Genomic DNA, 26,114 nt, shown 5'->3' with positions numbered 1-26,114 from the left:
TTTTCCTAAGTTTTTCTTAAACAATATAACTATAACTTTAACACGTCAGCTGTAAAAAACTTACAATTATTAAAAAAAAATTTCAAAAGTTATATTGATATTTTTTTTCTTTCGATAAAAATTCTAAACTTCGTTTTTGAAGTTTTTTTGGGTTTTACTTTAAACTTAGAGGTATATAACCATAATAAAGTAATGGTAAAAAAATCTTTTTCAAACACGTAAAGCTAAAAAAAATTGATTTTTTCAATATAAATAATTATATACAATGATTAGAGTGATTATGATGCCTATGGGGTAAGTTGCATCAAATTGCTTGGGGTAAGTTAAATCATAAATTAGCTGCGGGTTTTGTTGATTTTACGCACTTTTCCAGTTTTTTCTAATATAATGGACACTTTTTTAACAGCGTAGCAATAAATGAAAACAAAAACTTTATGATGAAGTTATGTTTATATAAGTTGTATATGTATATAATATATAAGAAGCATATGTATAAAAAAAACCCATATAAAAACTAAAAAAAGCCTGGAAAAAACTCATTAACCAAAGTTATCTCAAATTATCATCAAAGTCGCCATCTTGCCCCGTATGCGGGACAAGATGGCGACTTTGATGATAATTTGATGATAGCTATGCAAAAAAAGTCTACTAATCAGTTTTTAGCAAATTCCAAAACAACAAAATAAATATTTTAGTGCATAATAAAGCAATGTAATAATGTCTAAGCACAAAAGTTATTACAGTACAGGTTTATGGTAAAACATTTACTTTGGCGAAACGACAAACGAGTCATCGTGCCCCGTTCATCTTGCCCCTAGGGTACTTAATCTTCAAAATGACTCAGAACTCTACATAAATAAGTTATCATAGCTTAATGCTACTTGTATGGCTTCTAAATTAAACTAACTAAATGAGAAATTCTTGCTTACCTTTGGCTGGTGATGTAATGATGAAATAAATCAAATTTAAGTGGATATATTTTTTTCTTCCTTAATATAAGAAAAATCTTTTTAATAATTTTCTTTGATTCCGAAAATAATATTTATAAAGAAAGCATAAATAAATCTAGTAGATGTAATCTACTTCCCTTTTAGCTGCAGTCAGATTTCATATTTATTTAAGTTTTGAAAATAACAATATGTTTTCATCTTGCCCCATTCGTCATCTTACCCCATGTTCCCCTATATATATATATATATATATATATATATATATATATATATATATATATATATATATATATATATATATATATATATATATATATATATATATATATATATATATATATATATATATATATATATATATATACATGCATTTATATATGCATGATAACATTAATCATTCATATATAAATATATGATGATATAGGTTAAATTGGATAAGTAGGTTAAGTTAATACTCCAGTAAAATAGCAACACGAATGAATGTAATTTTTTGCATTAAAAAAATTGTTTTTTAAACAAAATGTTATTGTGTTTTTATATCCTAAAAACAGAAAAAAAACAGAACCTAAATATCCTAAATACTCCTCTTGCCTTTTTTTAAACTTAATTGTTGTTTATCTGACTAAGAGAATTTTTTTTTTCAAAAACAGTTTATAGTTTACTAAACAAGTGAGGTATATGTGAAGTGTAGCATAAAAATTTTTTTTGCAGGTCAAGGAAATCTCTACTTCTTTTATTGTAATTATAACATTTTTGTTGTTAAACAGAAATTACACATTAACAAGTAATTTTTCTGTGAACTCCGCAAAGCTTATACTAATAGAGTTTTGTGTTGCGACTTACCCCGTTCACCATTGCAACCTGCCCCGATGCTGGGTAAGATGCATCATTTTTTTTTTCATTTTTGTTTCACTATTGCGGAATAACTAAGTTTTATATTATATTTATCAATGATGGATTAATATGTCACTAAGATCTATTTAATAACCCTGAAAAAATATTTTTTAGTATCAAAGTTTAAGGAGATAAATGCAGTTTTTTAAATTTTGATGCAACTAGCCCCGGTCTCCCCTATACAAATGTATACTTTTTTTTTGATATCATTCACTATACACTAAACAAGTGGACACGTCTAAAAATTCTTGCCTGTTTTAAAGTGCTGTTAAACTAAAGAAACTATTTCAATTGGAATTCGACAAAAAATTGAACTTTCTGGAGGAATGTAGAATATATGGTTATGCACTGTTAATGCTAATTTTAATTTTTTTAAATATTTAAATCGCGCGACAAGTAAACATAAAAAGTTGTAAATTTTTTTTTCTTTTAAAATGTCATTTTAAAAATTCAACCGCGGTTATCCACTTTCTTTCGACAAGGAATTGATAGTGTATAGTGTTTAATATAATATGTTAAAAAACTGGCTGCCATTGAGTGCCATTTTAATTGGGAGACTAGTTTTTATGGAGGAATACGTGGTGCAGCATTAATCTATTAACATAGATTAATGTCTGAAAATGGTCATGGAAATTAGTGAATTAACATTATTTAATGGTCGAGAAAGGATAATCTGTACATAAATTGCTGATCCATGGAGCAAAAATTGTAAAATATGCCCTTTTACCGATTGGACAATTTTCTGAAGATGCCCAAGAGTCACGCAATAAGGACATTAAAAACTTCAGATTACATCATTCAAGAAAATGCTCAAGAGAATCGAATATGAGAGACATTTTTAACAGGCTCTTATTGTCGTAGTACTTATATACGATGTAAAGAATTTTTATTTCGGTCTTTATTTCTTGCAAGAGAGAGATAAGTAACAAAATGCTCGTTTTTATATAACAACTAAAAGAAAGCGTTAGAGGCTTGAATGATTGCGCGATTGCGCGCAACATTCCCCGCTCAACATTAATTTTTAACTAAAAGTTCAATGTCATCTTCATCGCAAAATTTCATTTGAATAACCTTTTCGTCCATTGTTTTATATGAGGCTTCCAATAAATATAGCTTGTTTACAGGTCGTTCGATGACAATTGGTTTTCCATTATAAACGTACCTAACTTCTGCTGCTCGAGTTTGCTTGTCATGTGATTTGATTAATTTCTGTACTATTCCAGTTTTCCACAAACCGCGTTTAGCATTTGGGTCATGAATTAATACAAAGTCATTTAATGCAATTTGATTTGTGCCATTTCTTTTTCTTTGTTTATGATGTTCTCTTAGCTCTGTGATGTACTCTTCTCGCCAGCGCTTCCAATAATGATTTAGTACACTCTCAATATATTTACTACGTGTATCTAAATTGTATTCTATTAGGTCTTTCTTAATTGCTTTAAAGTTCATTGTTCTACCATATAACATGTGATTCGGTGTTAATGGGGTGTCTCCAGGCATTTCGTATCTAAATGTAATTGGGCGATTATTAATAACGGCTTCAACTTCGGCTAATATGGTCAGAAGTTCTTTGTATGTAAGGCGGGCATTTGCTATTACTTTGCGGAGGCAACGTTTTGTTGAAGCAACAAGTCTTTCGAAGAATCCTCCCTACCAGGGCGCAGCGGCAGCGTTGAAATGCCATGATATACCGCGAGATGAAATGAAATCTTGATTAATTTTAGATATGAATTGTGAGCCGTTATCGGAAATGATTTTAGCGCGCCTCGTTTCGCTATAAACCGTTGTAAACTTCGTACACAAGATTCAGCTATAGTCTTCACTAGCAAGATTTATATATTGTCCGTTAAGAGGAGAACATATATCTTTTACGTAGCAAACTATTCGTATTGTGCGGCCGAGTAGACATTTAATTCGTAACTCAACTTTTTCTAAGATTTCTGTTGCATTGTTGTTACCAAATGTTTTTATACATATTTCTTTCGTACCTAATGTTTTGACTTTTAACTTTGAATGTAACTCAGGTGATATATAACTTAACTGAGAGCAATTGTTGAAAAGTATTCTGCAATTATGTAAATTGCCATCGTTGTCCAAGACTTGAGTTGATGCAGTTTGTAGCAAAACAGATTGTTGATCTTCAGATGTAGCTTCTGCAACTGAGGTCAATTGTCCTTCAGATTGATTATGATGAGATTGATTTTGTAGGTTAGAATTCTGTGTATCGATACATAATGCAACATGATGACGACGTCCACATTTAAAACATTTTATTTGAGATGAACACTATTTACTAATGTGACCGCTTCCTAAACATTTGAAGCAAAGTTTTTTATCACTAATGATTTTCTTTTTTGATTAAATATTCGTAACTGATCGACAATATTGTGATTTATGTGGCTGGTCACAAAATAAACATTTATTTAGGTTTTGGAGATCTCTTGGATTTGAATAGGAATTGTACCGATGTGGTATCCTGTTAAACGAACTAGATGAATGAATTCGATTTGATTCCCTATTCTTTGCACTAGTAAGAAATATTTCTGTAGTAGTAAACCTGTCTAATTTATCTAATGAGTTAGTTAATGCTTTTCTCGCGCACGCAATTCAGCCTTTAGAATATCAACTACTAATTTAACATCCCAGCTGTCATTGTTATTAAATTGACGGTTGACAATTAATGTTAGTTCTTCTGGTATCTTTTCCAAAATTACTGGGATAAGAAGAGGTCCGTACATATTGCTATTAATACCTAGGTTCTCGAGACTTCTTACTAGTATTTCTAAGTTGTCAAAAAATTGTCTTACCTTTTCAATTTTACTAGTACTATAAATTTTTTTCTAATGACAAGAGTTTACGCATACGTGATGATATAAGAGCTTGCTTATTGTCATAGCTTCGTTTAAGTATTTCTAATGCAGCCTTGTAAATTTTTGTTTGTCAAGGCGAGACCGGTTATAGAGGCTAGGGCAGGTCCCTGAAGTAAGTTGCGTAAGTAAGTCATTTTTTGGATGTCAGATAAATCATCATTAAGATCGATTGCACAATTAAAATTTTCTATAAAAGTTACCCAGCTTTCTGGTCTGCCATCAAATGGTTCTAGTTTTAATATAGGAAGTTTGATTGTTTTATTTTTAGAATTACTTGATAAACTTAAGGAATCGATCTTGGGATCGTGTTTTTTTAAATGCCTGTTAATAATTGAAAGCTCGTTCTTACATAAGAGTGTAAATTCTGTGGATGATTCTGCGTCCTGTTGTAGTTCATCATCATTTTCAATAAGCAAGGAAATTTCTTCATCAAATTGAATAACCTTAGTGAATTTCTCATTAATAGTGTCGCGAATATCGATTAAAAGTTGATATTGGTTTTCGTCATTGTTATTAGATAGAATTTCGGATGATTTTTTAAAAAGTTTATTTAACAATTTCATATTAACCGTTCTAAGTCTACGTTTTGATTGCAGGTTTGACATTTTGGCAAAATTAACAAACTTTATAACTCGACAATAATAATAATAATCTAGTATCTGAGCTGATTGGAGCGTGATGTGAATTTAATAAATAATCACGAGCAATTGCAAATCGAAATAAGAATCAGCGACCTAGAAAACCCATGTGTAGGTAATTTGGGAATTTTGGCCACAAAATCAGGATTTCGTCCCACTGTGTGACGGAAGTTCAAAAACGCGGGGTGCGAACATTGGAAACACGCTTCTTTGAGAGCGTGGGCACAATCTAATTTTTATGATTTTAAGAAAAAAATTTAAATGATCTAAACAAAAAAATTGTTTTCAAAGTTTTTTTCTTCAGGTCATTTTAGTTGCTATGGAAACGGCAAATGTAAATTGATCCAAGTTACTTGAAAAATGAAATCAGCCAACATAAATGATTGGGGTTGAAAAAAACTTGATTTGAAAACAAAAAAGTTTTTCGAAACAAAAAACAAGTCTAAAATCTTTAATAAAATTATACTACTTTATTTACAAAAAAATTTTTAAACCGCCTTCCTCTTTCGAGAAAAAAAAAATGTCCACCGTTCGAAGCTTTTAAAAAATTCGCTAGAATTTTGTTTTTTGATTTTCTGAGTTCCAATTTTTTTTTTTTTTTATCAACATCAAAAAAAACTTTCCGTTCTAAAAATTTATCGAATCTCATCTTAAAAACTCGAAAATTTTTTTCATAACTGTTACCATTGACAACAACAAAAAAACAACCTAATTATTTCATATTTCCATTATTATTACATTAAATTATTTTCATTTCATAATATTTTTGTGGTTTTTGCAGTACTTAAAAAACTTCTTTAAGTTTTAAAAAAGAAAAAATATTTTTTTCCACGTTTCAAGTTTTAAAAGAAATTCGTTTTTTTTCTTTTTAAATTACTTAATATTTCATTTCATAAATAATTCTTGAATTATTTATATATTTTACAGTTTTATTAAACATATTAAAAATATTTAAACAATCAAAAGTATTTCGTATCATTTCAACTTTTTCAACTCTTCGATGTTATAAAAACTTTCCTGTATTACATATACTTTTTACATATTTACATTTGTATTTATTTTTTATTTAACATATTAAACATTTTTCGTGTTTCTTTCTTTAAACTCTTCGATGTTATAAAAATCTTTTCCACGGTAGATGATCTCCAACCGCTTGAAGTTCGAACCACGAAGCCATTCACAAATGTCGTCGATGAAGTTCGTGTCGTCGTGAAGGACAAGAATTAATTCTTCAGCGAGTCGAATCCACGGGAGGACGAAACCCTCGAACTCGTTCTTTGATACGAAAGTATCACTGATGTCTATCCACAGCAATTCAATCTTGTGCTTCGGTATCCATCCATCGATCTTCACTGGATGAAATAAGTAGACACGACGAACGTTGGTCGAACATAAAATGACAAGTTTTTTCTCATCTTCAGATAAAATATTTTTACGAACAATTAATTCCTTCAACTTGCATCCTGCGTCACAAAGTTTCTCCATGAAATATTTCTCATGTGAAACTTCATGAGCAGTTTTTCCATCGCGTATCCAAATCTTCCACTCTCGTTCATCGATTGATCCTTTCATGTCCTCGGTAATCGACGCCTGCGCTTCAAAGAAGCATTCCATGAACATCTTGTATTGATCATCTGAAGAATTATAATATTAATAACATATTAATATTATTATTAATATTTATTTATTTGCAACAACAATTATTCAAGAAAATCAAATTGCAAAAATTTGAAAACACAATATCGTGTTTAATAAATATAAAACGGATATTATTTTCTTTATAAAAAAGATCAAAACAGTTCAATTGATCACAAATTAGTTCAAAAAAATTTTTTTATTTACTAAATATTTATTAAACAAATAAATAATTTACGAAATACAAAATTAAAATATTTATTGAAACTTGTCGTACGCCATTTTTCAACTTTGGTTGCGCCTCAACCAATAGAAATACGATAAACAATTCAGCCAATCAGAAGCTTGATCAAAAGCATTAAAACAGCGCTTAACTTTATTCAAAAGTCGCGTGAGATTTTTTATACAAAAATAATTTATTTTAAAACTTAAATAAAAAATATTTTCGCTTTCTATTTCTTTGCTGAAGCAACAAAAAATATTTTAAAGTATTATAAAAAAGTAAACTAAAAGTATGTCAATTTAAAGCGGGTAACAGTCAAATAAAGAACGGTTGGAAATTATATTTTAAAACTGTTACACCAAAAGTAACGTATAAAAAGCCATTTCTTTTATGGTCATTTTTTTTAAACTTTCAAACTAGTTTTGAAAAGAAAAAATATCGAAAAAACCATTTTAATGTCACCAAAATAACTAAATCTTTTCAAATTGTAAACTTTATGCAAGGAAACATAAAAATACTGTACTTTCAATCGCTTTTTCCCTAAAAACCTAACTAATAGAAATATATTCTGCTCAAAACTGATTTTAACAACTACATAACAACAAAATCTTAAACACTTATTTCTTTTGCGTCGTTCGTTCAGAAATTATTATAAACAAGAAAATAAAAATAGAAGTAAGCGATTTTCATCAATGAAACAACTCAACTCCTGCGGCGATGTTCTCATTTAAAAAACGTCGATTCGCTCACAGAGTTGTTTGAAAACTCACCCAGAGTGAGGGTTATGTTGTAATTGAAAACTCGAACGTAGAATGTAGAACAAATGTTTGCAATTGTTCTCTTTTGCTTTATTCGTCACGGTACGCTTTAAATATTTTAAGTTCTCCTGAGAATCTCTATATTCTTAATACTCTCTGTTCTCCTGAGAATATTTGGAGCATCTCATGACAATTCTTGAAAGTAAGATCGTGATTGAAGTTTTTAAACTTTTTTTAACAGTGTAAAATCCAAAACAATGCTTAGAAATGAGAGATTAAAATATTTTCTGAGACATAAAAAACAGATTTCACGCTGGTGCTACAAAAGGTCAAGAAATATCAAAAGACCCTTTTAGCTCTTTACAGCCACACCTTAATATTTCTTCTAAAAGACCCAACATCGAGTAACAATCTGATTAACAAAGCTATAACAAAAAGTCGCCAAATATTCTTTTTGAAATTTCGAATAAAATGGAATTCAATTTTCCCTTACACCACTCATATATTTATTATAAAAAAGGATTTCTCAAAGTAACATTAAAACTAACATTTTATAAGAATTTATCCATTTCTTTTTTCTAAGGATAAAAAAATACATTTTCATAAGGTTTTGAAGGCCGAAAAGTTTTATGATGGGGATTGTGTTTGGGGATTGCAAACTCTTTTAGTCAGCAACATTTATTGAGCTGTTAACAGGTTACTTTAATACCTGATCTTTCATTTCCTTCTGCAATTTTTATAAGATTTTTTATAAACAACTCACAAAAATGTTAAAAACCATGCTGTCAATAATTCCAAAAAACAGCGCCTACAAACTGAAAGTGCAAGAATAACAGCGATGAGCATTCTGTAAGCGGTAAAGTTTTTTTTATCGAAAGAAATTGCTCACAAGAAAATAAATAACAAGAGACCAGAATTAGAAGAGAAAGAATTACAATCCTATCTTATCAATCAATTTTAATCTAATAGGGTAGATTAGGGTATTATGAGCATCTTAAGCGAAAATTGGAATATTTTCAAAAATGGTTATGCTGGATACAAAACTTTTGCGAATCAACAATTTTTAGGGATCCATACTCATAGTTTACGTAAATATTTGTGCGAATCCGATTTTTTTTTTTAAAAGCACAAAAGTTTTAAAAAAAGTCACAAAAGTGCTCATATTACCAATACCACTCGGTAATATGAGAACTTTAATTTAGCTCAAAAAAAAATAACATTAAGTAAAAAAATATCAACCTGACATATAGAACTAAATTTTGGAATATAATGATTCGTTATTAACATAACTTATAATTAAAAAATTAAATTTTAAGCCACTTTTTGTTAAAACAATACGACTATGTTTTCCGCAAAAAACAAAAAACAAAAAAAAGAAATTGTTAATTTTTCAATTTTATCAACTCATAAATTTGAACGATAAAAATTCAAATTTTTTTAAATTTAAATTACAGAAGAATATTTATTATTGTTAAAATAATAAAATATTTTGCCGTGTTTTGTTTTTATTCAAATATTAATTAAAACCACTGCTGTTTTAGGACTTTAAACTTGGTAATTGCAATAACAATAACATGGGGTAATTTGAGCATGCTCATATTACACAAAAATGGCATCTTTAAGTAAAAGTAAAAACTAAATGTTTCTATGCATTGTTTTTCAAACAAAAACGAAACAGATTTTTGGCTAATATATTTTTTTTTATAAAAAAATTATTTTCCATATTTTTGCACCAAAATTTCGCGCCACAGATAAATTAATGCGTGACAATATTATTTTAAAAATGCAAAAAATTTAACAGCGTTTTAGTTAAATAATACCCGCTAATTACTGCTTATAAATTTACGCTAATTTTACTGATTCCTGTTTTAACCATATAAAGTCGATTCAAAAAATACAAAGCAACTTTAACTTCAATGCTTACATCTACGAAATCTTTAGGTATGCTCATATTTCCAAGGTGCTCAAATTACCCTGATCTACCCTATATTTTTTTTAAATGGTGCTTTCGGTTTGCAATGTTCAAAATCGAACATTATTCGTAGCTAATAAATTATGAGCTTAAAGCCAAGGTGAATGCAGCGATTAAATGTCAACAATTGATGCTTAACTTAAAGTGTTGTTACGGTTGTAATAGCTCTTAGTGCTTGTTTATAGCTGCGATTTTACGAACACAATTTGTTTTTATAAGTTTATAAAGTCAACGTCAGCAGGTCAACATCAGCCACACATCTTCTCAGAGCAAAAACTCATACTTAGCATTTGCTTTCGTTCAACAAAACAAGATGAACTCAAAAGTGCTGAGGACGATCAGAGTCTTGAAGTGCTGCAGTCACTTTAGTGATACTCATCAATAAGTTTGTAACTTCATATATTCGCTTTGTTCCAGTTTAAAAAATGCTTACAGAGTTGTTTGAAAACTCATCCAGAGTGAGGGTTCAGTTGTAATTGAAAACTCGAACGTGGATTGTAGAACGACAGTCTGCAATCTTTCTCTTCAGATCAATTTAGATCAATATAATAAAAAAGTTCCATAGCCATCATTTTTTTCAAATGTCTTTTGTTCTCTATAACTCTTAACTGGCACATTATTTGTTGATTTAGCCACATTTCAAAGCTCAGAAATTTGCTTATAAGAATCTTCTTCTCTACAGCGCGAATTATTAAATTTTTCTTTTTTCGTGACAATTCCTTAGACTTTCCCTTTTTTTTTTTTTAATTCAACTTAAGTTAAATATTATCTCCAGTAAATTAATTTTATTATAAATACATTTTTCTTAATGAAGTTTTGTTTTTCTTAATGGTCATGGAACTGTTTATAAACTTTTGTACGGTTACGTTTTCAATAAAATTTGAATTTCTACCTTCCATTACAAGTTATCATTCTTTTGAGTTAATTATACGATCACATTACAAGAGCAATTGTTAAAAATTTCATTCATCTTCAATGAAAAGTCAAAAAGCTATGACAAAAAAACTTGAAAAATTTAGCTAATTATCAACTTTTGCACTCTACTGTAAATCTTGATGGGTAAGAAATTGCTGACCCACAGCTTCATGTCTTAAGAATAGGGGGGGGGGGGGGGGGGAATAGAATGTTTCAGTTTAATCAAGAACAGGGTTAGGAGGGTGCAACTTTGATTAAAAGGGGCTGCAAAGTTTCTCTTGATTTTTAAATTTATGTGGGTTTTAAATTATCGAAAAGTTATTCCCTAAAAAAATGGAAGGATTTATTTTTAAAGAAATAGATTTTTTTCCTTCTCTTCTAATATACTTAAAAGTGACATATCCGTAAAGCTTTAAAAGTGAGTATAGAGTGGGTGGGGAAGGGGCATTTTAGTGAGGGAGAGAATTGATTAGACAAAAGAGTTTACATAAAAATTGAATAAGAGGTTATTTGGATTTGTCGCCCTCTAGAGTTGATATAATGATAAGGCCGTACGAAGTCGATTTTCGAAGGGTAGTAAAGTAAAACACAAGTGTAAATGATTCTATTTTTCAAAATTCTGCTGATGGGCTTTTATCACATTGAAAACTAATTTTCACAAAGAATTTCAACGGATCAATGAAAGCATAAAATTAAATCATTTCAAGTCAAACCACACAAGCAATACTACAAGTAATGTTTACGGTTTCAAATTTGCAAGGAAAATGAATGTTTTTCAATATAAACATTTACAATTGTCTTATACACAAACTAACCTATTGATACCTAACAAATTGATAACTAAAAACTATTTCATAGAAATTTAACGAAGTAATAAAACTGAAACTGAAAACAGTAACTCACAAAATTGAAAATATGATAAAACTAAAGTTTATCATAAAAACGAGGCTAACAAATAAATCCATTTAAATAGATAACAAACGCAACTGATACTAACATCATTTACACTACAATTAGTAAAATACTGAATCTCTATAATATAATGAAAGTTTTGAGAGTCATTTTCTTAGCAAAACAGACCGAAAAAACTCATGTCATAAAAATCTTTACTATTTCCTTTCAGCTATTGAAACTTTCTTCAAAAGAATTTCTTCCCGTGTTTTTATAAAAAAAAGGAGCATTTTTAGCTAGAAATGCTCAATGGTGTTTTGTAAATGAAAAAAGAAAAGTAGTCAAGTTCATCAATTTTTTTTAAATTTGTGGCACGTGAACGAACCGATGAAATATTCTTTAAAAATAAAGCAATCGCATTTTCAAAGCATTGATCACGTAAAAGCTTCCCTAAACAAATTAAAATAATAATTCTTACCACTATACAAATAAAAACTTTTTGGTACCAAATCTAAAAACAAAAAAACACGATGTATGAAATTTTATTTTAGAAAAAACTTATTTAATTAGAAATGAACAAAAAAGGAAGGGGAAATGAATTTAAACCGTTTATCCTTTGACTCAGCAAAAGTGAAACTTCTAAAACGATATTTTTTGGCATAAGCAATCAATATTCTCTAGTGATAAAGAATCAACATATTTTCCCCGTGTTTTAATTATGTTATTGTCTTGTAACCATGTTCAAAAAATTCAAAGTTCGTGTTTTTGTTACGGTAAAAAACAAAAAAAATTGCAAAGAAACTACAAAACTTTAAAACGCCTTCTGCCTCTGAAATGCTTATTTAAGTCTTTTTCCAAATTAAGATCAATAAGGAATAATACTATACATTATGCACATATCATTACTCATAATGGGAGCCATTGTAAATAAATACAAACAATATGAAACGTTTGAAAGTCGAACTGGACGAGGGCGAAAGCTGAAGACAACCTCACGAGATGATAGAGAAATTTTAAGAATGATTAAAAAAAATCGGTTTGAAAGTGCATAAAATATAGCAAATCATCTAAAAAGTTTAACAGGAAACACAATTTCACTAACATCAATTAGAAATCGCATTCATAAAGCAGGGTTTAGTGGATGTATAGCTCGGAAAAAACCGTTTTTAACAAAAAATCATATGAAGAGAAGAATGAATTTTGCAAAAAAGTATTATTTAATGCCAGCATCATTTTGGAAAAAAGTACTTTGGTCTGATGAATCCAAGTTTAATTTAAAAAAATCTGATGGTGCACAGAGAGTTTGGCGAAAGAGGGGTGAAGCATTTAATTTGAGTTGCACAAGAGGAACAATTAAACATGGTGGTGGAAGTGTAATGTTATGGGGTTGTATGGCATGGAATGGTGTTGGTAAACTAGAATTTATTGATGAAACAATGAATGCTGATTTGTATAACAATATATTGAAACGAAATTTAAAATCTTCTGCTAAAAGTCTTAGGTTGGGAAACAGTTTTTTGTTTCAACAAGACAATGATCCAAAACATACTGCTAAAAAAACTAAAACTTTTTTTGATGAAAATGGCATAAATGTTTTAGAATGGCCTTCACAGAGCCCAGATTTGAATCCAATAGAGCATTTATGGACTTTATTAGATAAAAAAATAGGTAATAGAGCATTTACGAAAAAAGAAGATTTAAAGAAAGCTGTTGTTAAATCATGGTCTAATATTGACAATAATCAAATCAAATGTCTGGTAGAATCGATGCCGAAACGCTTGTTAAATGTAATTAAAGCAAAAGGAGGACTAACTAAATATTAAAGTATATTAATAAAATACAAAAACTTGAAACTGTTTCTCAGTTATTTTAATAAACTGGTATTTTTTCTTAGCTTTAACCTATAAAGTTTTTCTTGTACAATTATTTTATGTGCAAGTGTTTTTATCCCCTTCTTTTTGTTTCGAATTCTTAACCAGGTAATTCAAAAGCATAAAGACAAACTTTTTTTGAAGGTTTTTTACCAAATAAATAATTAGAGAAAAAAAAAGTTCTTTATAATTACTGCTTGATATAGTATTTTATTCAAAGATGTTAACTTTATTGAAAAATTACTTTGTACAATTAAATTCTGTTCTCACTGTATATGTTATGTTCATGTCTGAAAATTTTTTTAAAGGAGAGTTAGTTGCAAATGCTCCTTTAAAAAAAAACGAGTAAAGCATGCAAGTCAGTATTTACTGAGCTACTTAGATCCACTGGGTGGGCTTTACCTCAATACCATTAATATAAAATATAGCATAATAGCCTGTTTTACATCAATTTCATACAATTTTATCAATTTCTCTTTTTTTTAAAAAAATACACTTTTTCAGGTTTTAAAGGCCTAAACGTTTTATGAGGGGGATTGTGTTGACAATAGAGTATAAACCAAGTAAGTACATATAGAATAGAGTTTTTTTGATATACAAATAAGTTGTAATCGAATGAGTCATTTATCTTAGGGTGCATACTGTTTTAGTCCGCTACATTTATTGCACTGTTACCAGGTTGCTTTTTTACCTGATCTTTCATTTCCTTCTGGCTTTTTATAAGAATTGTTATAAACAACTTGCAAAAATTTAATTAAATAAGTTTTTTCTAAAACAAAATTTCATACATCAATTTCATTCGAAAAATTATAATGAAAAAACTTCTTCATAAATTTTTGCACGCTACTGTAAATCTTGATGTGTAGGAAAATGCAAGGCCACAGCCTTATGTTTCAGTTTGATCAATAACAGGGTTAGGAGGGTACAACTTTTGATTAAAAGGAAATGCAATGTTTCTCTTGCCTTTTAATTCCATTTGGGTTTTCAATTATCCAAAAGTAAGTCCCTAAAAAAATGGAAGGATTTATTTTTAAAGAAATAGATATTTCTAAGCTGATTTTCTAAAATCTAAGAAAAGCTCAGAAAATAGAAAATATGTTAAAACTAAAAGTTCATCATAAAACGAAGCTAACAAATAGAAACGTACAAAACAATCCATCGAACTAGATAACAAACGCAGCTGATGATAACATCATTTACACTACAGTTAGTAAAATACTGGTTCTTTACAATATTCTGAAAGTAATGAGCGTCATTTTCTTCGTAAAACAAACCGAAATCACTCATGTCATAAAAACCTTCACTATTTCCTTTCAACTATTGAAACTTTCTTCAAAAGAGTTTCGTCCCGTGTTTTTATAAAAGTAGATGACTTATAGCTAGAAATGCTCGATTGTATTTTGCAAATGAGAGAAAACTAGTCAAAATCATTAATTATTTTAAATTTGTGGTGCGGAACAAGCCGAAGAAATATTCTCGAAATAAAGCAGTTATATTTTCAAAGAATTGATCACGTAAAACCTTCCCTAAACCAATTAAAAGAAATAATTAACACTTAATTTAAACGGATCAATACGTTTTGGTAACAAATCAAAGAACAAAAAAGCATGATGTATGAAATTTTGTTTTAGAAAAAACTTATTTAATTAAATTTTTGCGAGTTGTTTATAACAAATCTTATAAAAAGCCAAAGGAAATGAAAGATCAGGTAAAAAAGCAACCTGGTAACAGCGCAATAAATGTAGCGGACTAAAACAGTATGCACCCTAGGATAAATGACTCATTCGATTACAACTTATTTGTATATCAAAAAACTCTATTCTATATGTACTTACTTGGTTTATACTCTATTGTCAACACAATCCCCCTCATAAAACGTTTAGGCCTTTAAAACCTGAAAAAAGTGTATTTTTTAAAAAAAAAGAGAAATTGATAAAATTGTATAAAATTGATGTAAAACAGGCTATTATGCTATATTTTATATTAATGGTATTGAGGTAAAGCACACCCAGTGGATCTAAGTAGCTCAGTAAATACTGACTTGCATGCTTTATTCCCCATTTAACTTACTATTGGTAAGTTTTTTGAGGTCACGAATTTCTAATTTTTTCTAACAAAAAACACAATTCAATCTGTGTTTCAGCTTGATTTTCATTTTATATGGAGTTTTGTTTCAATTTTAACAGTTCTGTTAGAAACGAAACAAAAAAAGGAAGGGGAAATAAATTTAAATAGTTTATCCTGTGGCTCAGCAAAAATTTAAAAAGTGAAATTTGTAAACTGATATTTTTTGGCATAAGCAATCAATATTCCCTAGTGATGAGGAATCCATATTTTTTTCCAAACTTTAATTATGTTATGGTCTTGTGATCTTGAAAAGTCAAAATTGTTGTTTGTCAATGATAAAATAAAATGTTCTGGTAGTGTAATTAAGTCAAATATTGGTGTTAAGTTTTTTATGGTTAAAAACATTAAAACTACCATTAAATTCTACTTACCGTTTAAAAGCTTACATTAATCTATTTCTAAGAATTAATATTTTTTATTATTTTAATCATTTTGACATTTATTTAAGAATCTAGAAGCAAAAAACAGATAACTTTTATTTTTAAAATGTTATATGCATATAAATATAATTAACAGACATATATGTTTTGTTCATGTCTGAAATTTTTTTAAAGGAGCATTTATTGCAAATGCTGGTCAATATATTTTTTTTTAAATGTCTTATTACCAAGTGAATTAGTTTATCTTAAATATCTAGAGAATTGTTATTTTAAAGGAGGATAAATTATTTAAATTTTGTAAATTAACACTTAAAAATATTTAAGCTTATTCTTTTTATTTTAATTTTTAAAGTTTGTGTAAAGTGAGAGTGAAATAAATTTACACTCTTACTTTATACAACTCTATGTGAGAGTGAAAGTGAGAGTGAAACAACTCTATGAAAATACAACTCTATGAAAAAAGATGTTAACGATATAAGAATATCAAAATAAACATTTTTACATTTTCTCTGTGACAGAGTCATTGATTGCATGATTTTTACCTTATTACACTGCAAAACTAAAAGATTATTTTACTAAAAATTTTTCTTTTATCATGTTTTTAACTGTTAAACTAAATCTCAAAAGTTTTTCTTCTAAAAACATTTTTTTAAAATCATTTTTAAAAACGGATTGCAAATTGAAGTTTAATAATAAAAAAGGCTTAAAAGTATTTTTAATAACTTCAAACGAATAAGTTGAGATGACATCGATTGTATTATTTTCAAGATAACTTTAATTAACGTAAATGTAACATGGAAGAAACGATTTTTTACCATGCAGTAAAAGAATTTTATTGAATAATAAAATTGAAAAATACTAAATATAACAAAATACTTGAAGTTAACAACCTTGTCATTTGTTTTGCAGAACTTAACATTTTGAAAAAAAAAAATCTTTTGAGCAGTAAGTGATGTCAAAACATCTTTTGCAGTTCAAAACGTAATTTATTTTGTCTTTGAAATCAAAAACAATAACTTTGTTAAATTGAAGAAAAAAAAATTAAAATTAATAAAATTAAATTGAAGGTAAAAACATAAACATAATTAGTTTGGTGTGTAATAATGGTGTGTAATATCTGTAATATAAATCTAGTTACAGGTGTTACATTTCTTTACTCACAAAATACAAGTAAAGAGAGAAGAAAAATGGTAATATGACATTATTTATAGTTTTCATATAATATTTCTATTTTTGTTTTTGTTTTTATGTTCAATTTTGTCCCAACTTTGTCGCATTGTTTTGACTAAATGAACTTTGAAATAAACAACAGGTTTGTTATTTTAATAACGCTGCAATTTTTTAAACTAAAAAAATAGTTTAATTCGTTTGAAGAAAGGTTAGTTAGACACTTAATTAAATAGCAAAATTGTATAAAAAAAACTTTTTAAAATAGTATTTTCAATTGCCATTTAAAATATTTCATTAAACATTTAAAATGTTTATTAAAAGCTTAATGATTCTTAACTAAAGGTTGCAACAGATTAAATTCATTGGGTCAATCAAAGCATGAAGTCAGCTCTCTAGAGCTACTTCATGCTTTTAAAAGCCACATATAAAAGGTTTGGGAGGTTCTTCCAGAAATATTGAGCTGCAGAGAGATAAAAGTATTTGAAAAGTTTACATTAAACATAAATTTAAGATTAAATCTTTTTAGATATTTAAATCAAACTTTTGTTCTACAAAGTTTCGCAACTCAATTTCTTTGAATCTCAAATACTGATTATATTAAGACCCCGTTTGCATGAAAACAAAAATATACACCAATAAAATATATACAACTTCAAAAGTTTTAAATACATTTTCTCCTATGCTTATTTTATATTGTATGAGAAACATCTTTTAAATATTGAATAAGTCATCCTCCTTTAAAACAATGTTTGACCTATTTTTATTCTATTGTATATATTAAAGATTACAAGTTTTTGGTGGCTGTCATTCATTTGTTGTTGTTTTTTTTTCAGTTGATTAATATTTTTAACTTAACAAAGTCAGTCAACATATTTAAAAGTAATATTAAAAAATTCATTAACTTGAATAATCATAAATAAATGCACGAACTAAACAAAAACTTTTTTACATGTGAGATTTCTTATTATATCAATACAAGAAATACATACAAGAAATCTCACATATATAGAAATCTTTGATGTGTTATTTAAGTTAACAAATTTTTTAACATGGCTGAAATATGTTGACTGTCTTTGTTAAGTTAAAACTATCAACCAACTGAAAAAAACAAACAACAAAAAGGATATGATAACCTCCAAAAAACTTGTAATATTTCTTGTTATATCAAAATTAAAAAGGATATTAAAAGGATTATAAAATATAGCTCAAGTAACGAGCTCATTTTTTATGAAAAAACAAGGCTTTTTAATATCCAACTGTGAGGTGCATTTCAATGGAAATTACTGACTACTTAATCATTCTACTTCTTACTCAAAAAAATAATTAAAAAAATTATTTTTAAAAACAGCACTAAATAAAACAAAAATTCTCTATAATTAAAGAAAATTTAAGGGAAACAAATTGATAGAACTCATTATAAACATAATAAACAGATGATGAAAACTCATACAAAGTGTAATGTTTCTTAAAGAGTTTAATTAGAACTTACCAAGTACAGCATTAAGCAATGAAATCCTTTCTTCATTTAAATTCTTTAAGTTACCAAGTAATCTCACTAAACATCTTTCATTTTCATTTGCAAGTCCACAGATCATAGGCAAACAACTTTGCAACTTTTTGTTACACATAATCTCTTTCGCACTCAAATAAACGTGTGCATGAACTGAAGCACAAAACTCCATTAAAGTGAGGTGAGCAAACTGGTATTGAGGACCAAGTTGTGATTCAACTCTTTCAATGAAACCCAAAAGTTTATTTTCAACTTCATCAAAGTCATTGACAATCCCTTTCATTTTATCTTGGGAGAAAACAATTTTACCTTGATTGAACAACTCCCATGCAACTTTACAAACTCTTAAAACATGTTGCTTGTTACTCTCACTTTGCATCATAATATGAACTGTTTCATCGGTTTTACAAATGTGATTTTGAAAAAAGTATAAGAAAATAGAGCAATACAACTCAGTCATAGTGTTGAAAGAATAAGAACCACTTGCAGCAATAACTGCACACATTGCTGATAAATAAAACGGAACAGATGCCATGGCTTTAGCATAGAAAGATTCTTCAAGAACACTTTTAATGGCTTCTTTTTTGTTGCCATAATTTTCAATATATTTGTTAACTCCGTTGTCATTTAAACCCATTATTTGAATGGTTAAGTTGTCTGTACATTTTCTAACTTTATGTTTGTATTGTGATATAGCTCCAATTCTTCCAGCAACAACACATTTGTACTTTTGAATATTCAATGCTTCTGCTAATGCATTAACAATCGGTAGACTGTTTAGATTAAGTAGATTATGATTTACTAATATATCTAAGTGAGCAAACTCATCCAACCCATCTATCACAAACAAAATGGAAAAACGTTCACAAACATTGCACTCTTGAAAAAGATCTTTATAGAAGACTTTTAACAGATCATTTATGTTACTGATATTTTGATATTGATTTAACTTTCTACATTCAAGATATAAAACAAGATCCACATTTTTCCATATGATACCATTAGCCCAGTCAAGTAAGCACTTTCTGAGCAAACAAGTTTTTCCAATTCCAGCAATACCAGATATCAAGAGTAAAGATAGTTCCTTTGAAAACACTTTCTTAAACTCAATTGGTTGATAAGTCAATTGTCTCTGAAGAAATAACTCTCGCTCAGCATTAAATGCAGTATTCTTTTCCACTTCATCTGCATTAACTACAGTCAATTCAACAAACTTATTTAAAAGTTCAACTTTAGCAGGAGTTTTTACTAAGTGCACAATTTCATCCATTTTTCCATATGTTTTAAGATAAAACTTTTTCAGTGCTTCACACATTTCTGAAAGAATAAAAAAAGAATTTTACTTTACATTTTTAAAGAAACATTTTCATTTTGATTTTAATAAATTTGTTTCAACATAAATATAAAATAATAAACTAATCTTTTTTTCAGAATTCAAAAAATTTTGAAAATAAAAATTAATTTATGATTTTATGTGTACACATTTATTTTAACAAATAACTGAGAATAAAAGAGGTGGATTTTATATAATTGCTAGCATTTTATATTTTGTATCTTATCATATACTACACTTATTTTTAATTGTTAAACTTTCATTTAAATCTTAATCTTACACTACCTTTATTCTTTTAAGTAAAAGGTATTCAAGCAAAGTTATAACAATCAATGAGAGATTTAAGTTTTACATTAACCATTTCAAATATAAATTTTTTTTTAAACTTTATTTCAGTACTTATGTTTGCAATTTTTTTTTTTTTAGTATTTAATATAACTTTTAAATTTTAAAAAAAAAATTTTTTTAAACAATTTCTCTCATTTTTTAAAAAATTATTTTTCTGATTAAAAAAAATTTTAAGTTGTAATTGAATTATTTGAATTTGAAATGAAAAATGAAAAAAAAATCTCTCTAATTACATAACTGTAATTTGTTTCACGGTTACAAAATTTTGGGGAGAGTCATCAACAAAAACACCCAAAAAAAACCCTTTGGAGGGATGGTAGTACATACCCATAGGATATCATAACAAGTGATTTTAAAATCAACAATTACCATACGTCAGAGAAATTAGCATTTTTGTTTTTCTCAATACTGGCTAAATTTCAAAACTATCTTTTAGTACTAAAAAGCTATTAATTCATCCAATTCTGAATTGTTTTTTTCAAAAATGTGTATTTTCTAACAAAACAACTGAAAAAGCATAACAACAAAGCAAATTTCTGTATAATTTCACAACTTGATTATCTTAATATCATAATGGATTTAATCATATAGCAAAAACATCTAAATTCTAATTAAATCTTATTTTCCACTCTTATATGTTTTGATTTTCACTTCTATACATGTTTGTTGTTGTAGTCTACAACACAGTTAAGTAATTGCAGTCCATGTTTTGGATGAAGTGCATGTCTCTTGAATTGTTGCCATTGAGACTTGAAGTTTGCATGAAGAGCTTCAGTGGCTTGTTCACTGTATATTCCAAGACTTTGATGACTCAGATAGATGAACTGGGCCATCTGAAAGAACACAGTGTAGACCTTTGGAGTGATTGAGAATGGAAGAGCAAGGTGTGCAACTTTGAAGTTCTCAATGTATTCTTGAAAATTTTGTATCCAGATGGGTTCCAAAACATGCTGTAACTAACTCATCAAATTGCCTGAATGCTTCAGCATATGGAAATGCTGCACTTACAGCTGCTGCTTCAAAAACTTGCTGAAGAATATCAATATTTTTCAACAGCCTTTAACAATGATTTCCATGAAAATGTCCTCCATGAAATGGTTGGAGGGGTATGTTTAAAACCTCTGGCCATTCTTTGACCTCTGGCCAAACTTTGCTCAGACTCTTAAAAAGGTGGCTGACCACACCCATCAGTAGGTGAAGTACCATTGGTGGTATTACTTTTAGAATGAGTATTTCATCCGAAATATTGAGCAAGGGCACGTTGATGACATTTCCAAAGCATTAAGCACCCTTTACATTACTTACTTCAGCAACAAAAGCTTGGTGAGCCTTTTTGATGCTTCCAAAGGTTCTCAATGCATCACACCAACAGCAAGGATGTTTTCTAGCATGAGACTGAAGTCCACAAAGAATGTTAGCAACTTTAATGTCACAAGACAAGACAAAGGAAAAAGCACCAATATTGGCAAGTTTCAACAGGATTTTAATGTTCTCATAGTTTTCTGCCATTCCTTCAGAGATTGTTATAATCAGCTGTTTCTTTACTCCAGAATCTTTGAAGGAAGAACTACAAAGCTTAGGAGTCTTCAGGATGAGACTGGTTGGTTCTGGGACTACCTTGATAATGCCCAGACTCAACTTAAGAAAGTCACCTCCACCATCAAGTCCAATCTTAATTAGATGTTCCTCGGAGACAGATCTTGCTGATACCTTAAATTGAAGAAGGCTGCCAATATCATTACAATGAACAACATCTCTAAGTTGGTCAATGTCAGAACATTTGATTTTAGTGACAAAAAAGTGATCTTTGAGCAACTTTCCTTGCTCTGCAAATTTCCTAGCAAAATATGGCTCAACAATTTTTCGTTGGCCTGCAGAGTTAAGAGTTAAAGCAAGTTGTTTCATCTGGTTGTTGGACAAACCAGTGTCAAGTTGAACTGTCACAAGGCTTTCAGTTGGAAGAGGATCTATAAACAGTTGTGTTGGAGCAGCTTTGCCTGAAATTTAAAACGGATTAATAAAATAAAATGTACCTAATTAAAAGCAATATGTTAGGCGCTTGATTTGCTCAGTCGCACTGTGCCATTTGGAGATGCATCCTGGGTTCCCAAAACAGAAGATGCAAGAATTTCTGCACTTTTTGCATCTGTTTTTGCAAGTGCAATCAGGTTTTTACTTCTTGTTTCAGGGGATGCGCTTATGGGATAAACCCAGTCCAATCACAGTGAGGCATTTTGTGCATCTTTTTTCAACTTTAGATGATTTCTCTTGAGTAGTACTGCTAGACAAAGGAGAGGAATTTTTGCCCTTTGACTTACCAATTTGGCAAATAATGCATTCACATGCAGGAGAATTTCTTGTTGATGGCTTCACAGCAATTGAACTGAAATCATACAATTTGGGAAATGGCTGTGATGTTTTTCCCTCATCAATTTTTTGCAGAATGAAACAACAATTTGTGCACATTCCATTTGGAAGATGATCGTCATTAAAGTCTAATAATTTTTCTGCTTATCAAGAAAGGTGTTATACTTTGATTACGTTTTGACATTCAGAGAATGCAAACTGTGTTTTGATACTCAGCATGAGTTTCAGCAGAATTGGGCATTTTAAATGTATTTTTTTAGTTCCTCTCACAAAATTTAATTAATTTTAGCTTGAATACTAGAACAAAAATGATGAACTTAAAAAAATGTTGTGGGTTAAAATGAAATCAAAACAAAACTGATGTTCAACATTAGAGATGTGGTGGGTTTTAGTTTTGTAGAAGAAAAAGCAATTTTTTTGTTAGAGTTGGAATTTTTAAGAATGTTTGTTGTTATTTATTCTATATTTACAATAAAATATCAATATAAGCTCATAAAAATGTTTTTACTTCTTAAAACTCTTTGATAAAAATTCATAATATGAGCATTTTTACTATAAAAATGGTAATAGTTGATTTTAATGCATAAACTTATCATTCCACTTAATTCCCAGTTCTTTTTTGATCTCTTGGAATTTTATATTTAAAATTATATTCTGTTGTTGTCTTGTACTCAGATGGTAATAGTTGATTTTAAAACCACTTGCAATAGTAAATTGCAATTTTGGGTGTTTTTGTTAATGACTCATCCCAAAATTTTAAAACTGTGGTTTTTTAACATTTTATAAAATAAAGCTTATTTATAATTTTCTTTTTTTAATATTTTTTCGATCCTTACATAACATTGCTTTTACTCTTTTTTCATAAAAATTGATTTTACTTAAAAAACAATTTAACTAAAAATTATTCAAACTTTATTTGGAATCAAAAAATGCAACATTATTTTTTTACTTTATTTGTATTTCTTTCTGCAAGTAATTTTATTTCTGCAAATATATTTCTTTAAAAATAATTTCTTTCTATTATTTGTTATGCACTTTGCTGCCCCTATCTCTCTTAAAACATTGTAAAAATTATTATAAAAATTTTAAATGCAAATAGTTACAGAAAAATTATTATTGAAAAAGGCAATATTATATTAAATCAAGTAAATCAACTTCAATCAAATTTTATTAATTTTCTTACTTTAGCAAGGGTAACACTAACACTAAGCATATTCAAAAGAAAGTAAGGGTTAAAAATGCTTCTGCAAAGACTATAGAATTATTTAATTAATCATTAAAAAAACTATTTAAAAAACTCAATAATTTAATAAAAACTCTTTTTGCAAAAACCAAGCAGGGTTGGATTTTTTTGTCAATCTTGTCACCCTGCATTGTAAAATTCTTTATCTACTTAACTAACTACTGACTTTACTAATTTTAGGAATTTGGAATGTTTTCAATAAACTATTTTTATTGCTACATCTTGCTAAGGAGAGTCTATCTATGGTCTTTTTAACAAGAATGTTACTACAGATGTACAGTAGTACAGATGTAAGCGCTTGTATAAAAGTTCTTAGCTACACGAGAAGTTCTATGCAACTCACTTAAATGTCAAAATCTGTTACTTATGTGTTAATAATAATATTACACAACACTTGTTGCCAATAGCAGTTTAATAATAAAATGTAATTAACAAAATAATAGGTTTAGTTTAACAACAAATTATTAAGTTGGTAATTTATATGATAAACAAAAGACTTTTAAAAGAGATATGAGCAGCAAAGAATCAATGTATTAATGGAAACAAAATTAACCCATGCTAAAGTAACAGAACTTGTGAAATTTCATTGAAAATGATTTTCTTGATTTAATAATATTTCATTTTTCTATAACAATTTGCATTTAAAAGTTGTATAAAAAAATGTTTTAAAAGAGATAAGAGCAGCAAATGGTTTAATAAATGATAGAAAGAAATTATTTTCATAGGAAATTATTAGCAGAAATGAAATTTAAAGAAATACAAATAAAGTAAAAAAATGATGAAAGATAATAAGTTGGTTTTCTTGATTCAACCCCTTACTGCATGATTTTTTTTTCACTAACCAAAAAAATATATAATGCATAAAAAGTGAAATAAAGGGACACCAGCTTTATATATTTTTCATAAAGAAAAAAAAAAATTATATTGGTACACATCTGGGATGCTATGCAGTTGAGGTAATAACAAAAAGGATAAATTATTTTGGATCATTTTTGATTCATTATGTGGTAAGGGGGTTAATGATGCTGCATTTTTAAAACAATTCCAAATAAAATGAGAATAATTTTTATTGAAATTGTTTTTTAAGTAAAATCAATTTTTAAAGATAGATTTATTTTTTAAAAAAAAGCTGAATTTTTTGACAAAGGAACAAAGGTAAAGAACAAGTTATATAAGGATTGAAGAAATATACAAAAAATAAATTATAAATAAGGTTTATTTTATAAAATGTTCAAAAACAAATTACAGTTATGCTATTAAGTTAAGCACCAGTTAAAATTTATTTTTTCATTTCTCATTTCAAATTCAAATAATTCAATTAAGAGTTAATATTTTTTAAATCAGAAAAATAGTTTAGGAGAAACAAGAGAAATACTTTAAAAATATTTTTATATGAGTTTATAATCATTAACCTCATAGAGAATTTATGAGTTTATAATGATTAACCTCATAGAGAATTTATGAGTTTATAATCATTAACCTCATAGAGAATTTATGAGTTTATAATTTAAAACAAAAGAAAAAATTTCTACATTGAATTGTTTTTCACTCAGCGTATTTTTTGTATGAAAAAAAAACTATTTCCTTAACTACATTTTATGAAAAAGCAATTACAGCATGCTGAGTTAGTTTTTTTCTGCCAATCATAAAAAAAAAAAAGAACTTTTGTAAATTATCAAAACAAAACAAAAAAAAAAAAAAAAAAAAGCTATCATTAATTGGTTCATTTTCAAAAAAATTTAAGAAAATCAATTTTTGAATTCAATTAACTGGAGATAGAAACTTATTTTCAGACTCTAATGTATGACTGCTCAATCTCAGGTAATCAACTAAATCACAGTTGTACAATTTTAAGGAGAATATGATTGTATTTATTATAACGATCATAATGTCAAATATTTTATAGCATTATCTTAAAATTTTCAAATGATTGCTTGCTAATATTATTTCAGCTACCAAATTGTTAAAATTATGTCAATAATAAATTTTTTATTGGGTAAACATTTTTTGTACTTAAGT

At 28.1% G+C, this 26,114-nt stretch overlaps 2 protein-coding genes across 6 annotated transcripts in view; both read right to left on the bottom strand.

The window, feature by feature from the left end:
* Positions 1-6,406: 6,406 nt before the first annotated feature.
* Positions 6,407-26,114, bottom strand: part of LOC149893925 (uncharacterized) — a 79,960-nt gene continuing 60,252 nt past the window's right edge. For all 5 annotated transcript variants that reach the window (XM_090076470.1, XM_090076472.1, XM_090076471.1 and 2 more), the window contains 3 exons: positions 18,784-20,121; positions 12,225-12,257; positions 6,407-6,986 (listed from right to left, as the gene is read on the bottom strand). In XM_090076470.1, coding sequence (XP_089932596.1) covers positions 6,427-6,986; positions 12,225-12,257; positions 18,784-20,121 — 1,931 coding nt within the window. In that variant the 3' untranslated portion in view covers positions 6,407-6,426. The remainder of the gene's footprint in view (positions 6,987-12,224; positions 12,258-18,783; positions 20,122-26,114) is intronic.
* On the bottom strand, positions 21,107-24,967 carry LOC149893931 (uncharacterized). Its single transcript, XM_090076499.1, has 2 exons — positions 23,524-24,967; positions 21,107-23,440 (listed from the first exon to the last, which is right to left on the bottom strand). The coding sequence occupies exon 2, from the start codon at positions 22,388-22,390 to the stop codon at positions 21,767-21,769; it is 624 nt and encodes a 207-aa protein (XP_089932625.1). The 5' UTR covers positions 22,391-23,440; positions 23,524-24,967; the 3' UTR covers positions 21,107-21,766.

This window comes from Hydra viridissima, unplaced genomic scaffold (genome assembly GCF_058129835.1).
Source record: "Hydra viridissima isolate aposymbiotic clone 2 unplaced genomic scaffold, HvirCarnegie_v1 scaffold_1, whole genome shotgun sequence".
NCBI classification, from domain to species: Eukaryota; Metazoa; Cnidaria; class Hydrozoa; order Anthoathecata; family Hydridae; genus Hydra; species Hydra viridissima.
This window is presented reverse-complemented; position numbering and strand designations above follow the sequence as displayed.

Excerpts from the sequence above, each read along its gene's own strand:
- LOC149893931 (XM_090076499.1), bottom strand. The coding sequence starts at position 22,390 with ATGAAACAACTTGCTTTAACTCTTAACTCTGCAGGCCAACGAAAAATT.